The sequence below is a fragment of the Teleopsis dalmanni genome, chromosome 2 (assembly GCF_002237135.1).
Source record: "Teleopsis dalmanni isolate 2A chromosome 2, ASM223713v2, whole genome shotgun sequence".
Lineage (NCBI taxonomy): Eukaryota > Metazoa > Arthropoda > Insecta > Diptera > Diopsidae > Teleopsis > Teleopsis dalmanni.
The window spans coordinates 15,129,586-15,136,677 of NC_051847.1; the positions used below are offsets into that span (position 1 = coordinate 15,129,586).

Consider the following 7,092-nt stretch of genomic DNA (forward strand, 5'->3'; position numbering starts at 1 on the left):
TAATAATCTTCTATAAAATTTATATATTGGTAGCTATAAAATTTAACTTATGATTATGATTAATATAATTTATATGCCTTAATGCAGTGGAAAAAATATATGATTATTAATTTCTTAAGTATACTCCACGCAATAATTTATACATACATGTACCTATGTTCATATGTATATTTAAAATGCCTATATATGATGATTATACATTAAATAAACATTAGAGAAAGATTTAAACCATCATTTTTCACTAAAAATATGCTAATTGTACCCAAACTTCGGCGAACACATCCAATGAAATACTAAAGCATCCATAAAATCATCATTAACTCTTGAAATATGAACTGCTCCATTCGTAAACATAAGTAATTTAAATGCAAATATTTAAAAATGTACAAATACTCGCACTCACCGTTTCCATTTATCAACCCCTACTGGTATATTTGGGAATTCAAGTAGATGCTACGTCAGCATTACGATATCATTTCCATTATCGTAACCATCAACATCAGCGTCAGCACCAATGGTGAAGGAAGATGGCGCTTTACCATTTTGGCTCATTTGCTTACAAGTCAATAAAAATCAATGAAGCTAGAAGCACACAAATGACGCTTGTATGGGTGGAAGTTTATTTAAATATTTTTGAAGGTTGTAAGTGGATAAGTATGACTACTTAACAATAAATTACCAACAATTTTTAAACTGAAGGTTATTTAATGTACTTATATAAGTGGTTTAAGAGGACCTTCGATGCTAATTCAGTTCCATCATCAAATTTTATAACTCCTTTCTACATTTATGAATGATTTTGTTTAATGTTAGGCATTTTATTTTTATTGCATTCTAAAATATAAATCAATAATTTTTTATAATTCTAAAAAAGTTTAGATAATATATATAAATATATAATTCTTAATAATGATTGTGCTGTTCCTGTATATATTAAATTTAAAGTACGAACTTAAAATTGATTTCAAAAACATTATTGACAAAATATGTTTTCAACTTTATATATATATAGTTTTAATATATATATAGCTTTTATATAACTTAATATATTAAATTACCTTTAAGTATTGCCAAAAAAAATCCAGAGTTGAAACGGTCTGGTACAGGACCGAGATTATTTTTAATCCGTACAAACTTTATCATAATCGTATGTTTAAGCCTTTTATAACTTATATAAAAAACAATCATATGACAAATACATATATAGATTTATTAAATTTCTTACTATGTTATTAAAATTTTTATTATATCAATATCATCAAAATAACTATAGACCACAGTCCAAATATTGATAAAAATAAAACAAAATATTTTTAAAACTAATTTAATAATTTCAATTTTTTTTATACTGTATGGGCATTTAAAGTTTTTTAATTTATAGACAAGAAATTTTAAATTATCTATATTTATATACATATATATAAATAAATTAAGATGTTTTCTGTAGGTTCTCAATGTTGTCCCTAACCGCTGAATCGATATGCATTAAATTTGTACTATATGTTAAACTCTCTAACATATACTGTATGTCATAAAGCGGCCCAATGTAAGCAACAACATTATTACTTAGAGTCAATATTTGTAGGACATTTCTGGTAAAATTTGGTAATAGTCTTTCATAAGATTTTTTAAAATCGACCGGAAAACCGTTCGTAAGTGTTAAGTTGTTGTAGCACAAAAGTCTTTCAAAAAAAGTTTTATCAACTCGTGGTAGAAAACTGTTTTGTTCTATTTCTTTCTTAATTTTTTTTATAATTATTATATATTTTATTTTATATAAAAAAATTTTCATCATAAAAAATCGAATGACAATCGAATGATGTGATCAATACCAGATCTTTCATTTGGCCTTTAGAAAACCCGAAAAGAGCTTTCAGGCTTGCAAAAGACCGCTGCCTGAATACGAAAGATCTGTCAATCGATCTTTCGCAAGATTTTTGAGCGTAGTGAGCTAAAAGATTGTTGCTGGAATTGGAATTAGTGTGATGGTAATATCCATATTTGAAAAACAAATTCGATTAATTAAAATATTTACGTGTTTGGCGTTATTTCCCCTTGAAATTTGTGTATTGGAATATATTGAGTTGGTCTTAATCTTTTCCGCTGCACTGTATATGTTGTTTTTATTTTGCGAGTATATTACGCTGAGTATATGTATACGAGTATATGCCCAATATATATTTATAAAAATATTTACATACCACGAATATCACTTTTCATGTTTATTACATTTTAACATAAACATTTCTTAAGTTTAATACAAAATTTTATGTCATGTCCTTATCAATTATGCGCATAACACGCAATGTAGTATGTGTTTATAGAAAAATTATTGGAATTGCAAATTAAATATATTACTCTTATTAAAACATGCAATGGACTAGGATTACTCTTGGATTACAATATGCTTTGATATTATTCTGACAGTATTATTTTAACATTAGTCACGTAAATAAATGTTTTGAAGTGTGCGAATACGGACAATAACGCATTTATACAAAAAATAGCAACAAATCACACGCCAACAATAAAAAAAAATGGAGAAGACTTTCTGGGAGAGACACAGACATAATCTTTTCAAATATGGATACGTATATGCAACCTTGCTTGGTCTGAGTATGATCAATTATATACCGCAACGGTCGACTAACACATTTGCCCAACGACTTATATCGTACTATAGTCATGCATTTAGTTTTTTACTCATCGTTTTATTGCCAATTTATTTTACTAAAAATATGAATGATTTAATCGCCAACTCTGATGGAATCTGGCAACTCGAATTGGTAGTAAATGTGGGTAATACTGTTTTCAAATATATTGTTGTGGTAATAACTTACATTGCAAATCATGCGCATTACGACCACATTTATGAGATAACGAGTACTCGACAGCGTTTGGAGGATATCTTTGATGCACCTTCCAATGACTATCAGACAGACGTACCCAAGCGTCGTTTTGAAACGATGCTCCTTTTTAAGTTTGGACTAATAAACTCCACAATGGGAGTACAGTTGGCTCATATATTATATCAATATTGTACAGGTGCACCAACAGCACGTGCCCAATTCACCATTTACACTTTTGTGCTTTGGAATTATACCGAAAATATGGCGGATTATTTTTTCTTTATGAATGCCAGCGCCTTGAAATTTTGTCGTCAATTGCACGTTCAACTGAAACAGTTGACACATAAGAGTTATCAGGTTTACAAGTTTAATAGACAAGCAGGACAACGAGGTATGACCATGCAACTCTGTGTAATGCTCTGTGATCGTTTAGATATATTAGCTCAACGTTACCATGAGATATATGAGTTATATTCCAGTAGTGTACACATGCATCAGTGGCAGATGTTGGGCCTGGTTTTAACCACATTAATAAGTAACTTAACTAATTGCTATACAATATACAGTTTATTTGTTAAGCATAAGTTAAGCGAGTATACAATTGTGATTTTGCTTAGCACTATACATGCACTTGCTTTCTACTTGGACACCTATATTGTGATTTTGACTAGTGATAGCCTACATGAGGAGTTAAAGAGCATTAAACAAACCATGAGATTGTTTAATGAGAGTTCGAATCTAGATATACGTTTAGACCAAACGGTAAGTTTATTTAAAGTTTGGAAAGAGTTGGAGATATATTAAGTAGTTTGCGTAATATTCTAAAATTTAGGTTTCAACCAAGTACTCTACAAATTTTGAAGTGTTGATAAGATAGTTATATGACGTTAATATTTGAATATGACTTCGGATATATATGCACCCTGACTGACTCTGAAAGTCTAATTTCCAAGTGGTTTATCTGAGTAAACCAACGACTTCGCATATCGCCACAGAAAATTATTAACGCAAATTATAGATCAACGCCTTCACATATTTTTATAACAAATAAACTGGAGTGATGAGAGTCCATGTAAATGAAACAAAATTACGAAACTTTTTCTAAGGCGGTTTTTCTAAACGTAATGAACTACAACAACAAAAATTGTTTTTTATATTATTTGATTAATTGAATTTTTGGCTGACCATACAGCTGTATCAAGTATTGCCAAATACCCATCATTATGCGTTCTTCACTTATTTTCTGATACAACCTGATAGGAGTATGCTATTGTGCGCTGTTTAAGACACTGCAATGTCCATAGAAAACCATAGCTGTTGCATATTAATGTCATAAAGTTGAAGCACAAGGAAATAATTAAATCTAAAGCGATCTGCATTATCTATAACGTTCCAGCCAACATTATCTTCTAAAATATATTAGGAAAACATTCAACAATCATTCCATCATTCCAAAAAAATAATTTTACAAATAAATACTTCAGATAGTATGCAGTTTTGAATTCGATACTTTCTTTCGATATTTATCTAATTAACACTTCGTATCGAGATAAAGAGATCTGGTATTAAAAAGAACAAGATATTGAGGATTTGTGTTCTATATAATTGTAATTATTATATGCAATAAAAAATTCCATGTATTTTTGCCTAAAAATACTTGTGCTAATAAGAAAGTATTAATCTTCTTGCCGTACTATTGTGAGTATGAATTCATACTTTCAGGTATCCTACTAACCCTATCCGCTATTAATTAGCACTCGTTTCGTCAAGGTTAATTACCTTGGTTACTCAGATATAGTGATCATAATTTTTAAAGCTTATAGATATTTGATTCGAATGGTGCGAGTGTTATTAAATTTTATAACATATAAAACTAGTCGATCTGAAAAAATAAATATAACTAGTTTCAAATGTTTATTAAGTCCTTGCATTTGAAGAATCGAAATTCATTTTATTAATTTAAATTGCCTACAAATAGAGAAATGAGGTAATCATGGCATGTTAAAAAAATTTTGCAGTTTGGAGTTGAAAAAAGGTTGGTTCTCTGTTAGTCTATGTCATAAATGCTATTGAACTAGGAAAATATATATATTATGATATGATATTCCAAAATAATTATAAATACATATATTAATATTTTTCTGTTTTTATAATAATTCCAGATTGAAAACTTTATGTTAAAACTTTTAAGCTGCAAAATCGATTTGCGCATTTGTGGTCTCTTCAAATTGGATCTTCACTTGGCCTATTTAATCGCAGCTACAGCATTCTCGTATTTCATAACTCTTATACAATTCGAACTCAACTTAAATAATTTACAATAAACATAAGGAACATTTCAATTTAAATTTATAAATTTTAATACTTTATCATAAATGATTTTTACGCTTACTCTTATATAGAAGTTAATTAATCAATTGTTTTAAATTAAAGATTTTCCTGATATTGAAATAAAGACAACCACTTTACTTTATTTGGATATAATATGTTATTATGAAAAACTATTAAAAAGTATTAATTAAAATGTATTGTTATATTTAAGTTGTATAAATATCCTAGAGAAAGAAATTTATTGTCATGAAAATCTATAATCTGTAACTAATCCATATCTTACTTCAAAATCTGGCAACAATAATAATAATTTCCTTCAAACTATATTATATTTTATTATATCATGTTCCCACCGCAGCTTAAATTAATCAAATTTAGATTTAGCCGTTTCCATTAGCATAAGTTGATTATTGCATGTGAAGAAGATTTTGTGTGTCAGAAAGTTTTGTGAAATTTCTAGGAATGCTATTGTTTGTTTAATTTCAATTACCAACAGAATTTTCAATTAAGACATTTTACAATCGAAAGTAAAAAAAATCCAAAAACCACTTCATTTATATTTATTTATTCTAATTATTAATAAATGTACAGAAAATTCCAAAAATTTTGCTTAATACGCATTCACAAGTCCATTATTATCAATATTCATTCCGGGAAAAAACAAAAATCGACTCTTTGTCTTCTAATTTCACTTTGTTTTCTGACTTAAGAATAAATGAAACTGTACCAAAACAATCGTATAAGAAATTACTGCAGTCATCATCTGAAACCAGAGCCCCTTATTAACATGGAAGAGACCACACAAATCAATTTCCAATTTATTTCCAAAAAGCTGTAAAACGAAATGTTCGATCTGAAAGAAATATATTTTTAATTTTTAATTATTATTATTGCAGTCTCACAAGAAAACGTATTTGGACTCATAAAGACCAAGGACCCGTTGTGATATAATATTTAATTTTATTTTAATTTTTAATTATATCACAATTATCCATATAAATAAATTTGATATAAATTTGATTTATATGGTAATTATAGTTTTTGATTATATGGCAATAAATAAGTTTATATAGGCCAAGGATATATCATTGTGATATAAATTTGATATATAATTTCAATTTTTAAATATTTCATAGTAGTTGATCCCACATAACCAAGGACTCGTTGTGACATATCTTTGATTTATGACTTTAATTTTTGTTATTCATCATTTATTGAATATAATGAAAATAATCGAAATGAAATTACCGATTTATTGACTCCTTTGCTCAATCGAAATTTAGAAACCGAATTAAAATTCCGTAAAATGGATATTGTTTGATTGTAACAAATCACAGTCTTATGACAAATCAAGTCAACCACAAAGAGGTCAAATGTTACCACTAAATAAGTTATGATCCCAAACAGAATCCAAAATGATGTTATTGATGAATTTTCGAAGAGCACTATAGCATAGAATCCTATCATCACGTTAGTGAAAAACCGAGTAATACGTATTGCCAACATTTGTATACTGTAAGCATCATTCAAAAGCCGTATTAGACGCACTAGACGACAATGTAAGCACAGCAAATAATGTAATTTCTTCGCCACAGATTTACGATATTGATGGTGTTTATATTCTTCATCAGTATATTTGTTTAACAAATTCTTTAATTCATCATTAATATATGATATACCTCGACATATATACCAGATACCGACGAAATATGTAAACATTGTGGTATGCAAAACATTATCAACATTTGAAAATAACAGTGTCAGCAAAATTGTATACCAGGTCCATTTCTTCATAAGGTAGAAGAGTGTAACAGTATGTGCTACAAAAGTATATACCAGAAAAGCATACTTTATGCAGAAGAGTGTGTTGTAATGTGCTTCAATTTTGTGATTTATTGGAAAATCTTTAAGA

The 7,092-nt window shown here is 28.2% G+C and overlaps 1 protein-coding gene across 1 annotated transcript; it reads left to right on the forward strand.

Moving 5' to 3' along the window:
* The first annotated feature begins 2,537 nt into the window (after positions 1–2,537).
* Positions 2,538–5,173, forward strand: LOC119673983 (gustatory receptor 10a-like). Its single transcript, XM_038085106.1, has 2 exons — positions 2,538–3,611; positions 5,012–5,173. Exons 1-2 carry the CDS (start codon positions 2,538–2,540, stop codon positions 5,171–5,173), a joined length of 1,236 nt encoding a protein of 411 aa, XP_037941034.1.
* The last annotated feature ends 1,919 nt before the right edge of the window (positions 5,174–7,092 follow it).

Excerpts from the sequence above, each read along its gene's own strand:
- LOC119673983 (XM_038085106.1), top strand. The coding sequence starts at position 2,538 with ATGGAGAAGACTTTCTGGGAGAGACACAGACATAATCTTTTCAAATAT. Across the intron at positions 3,612-5,011 it reads ATATACGTTTAGACCAAACG|ATTGAAAACTTTATGTTAAA; the intron begins GTAAGTTTATTT and ends TAATAATTCCAG.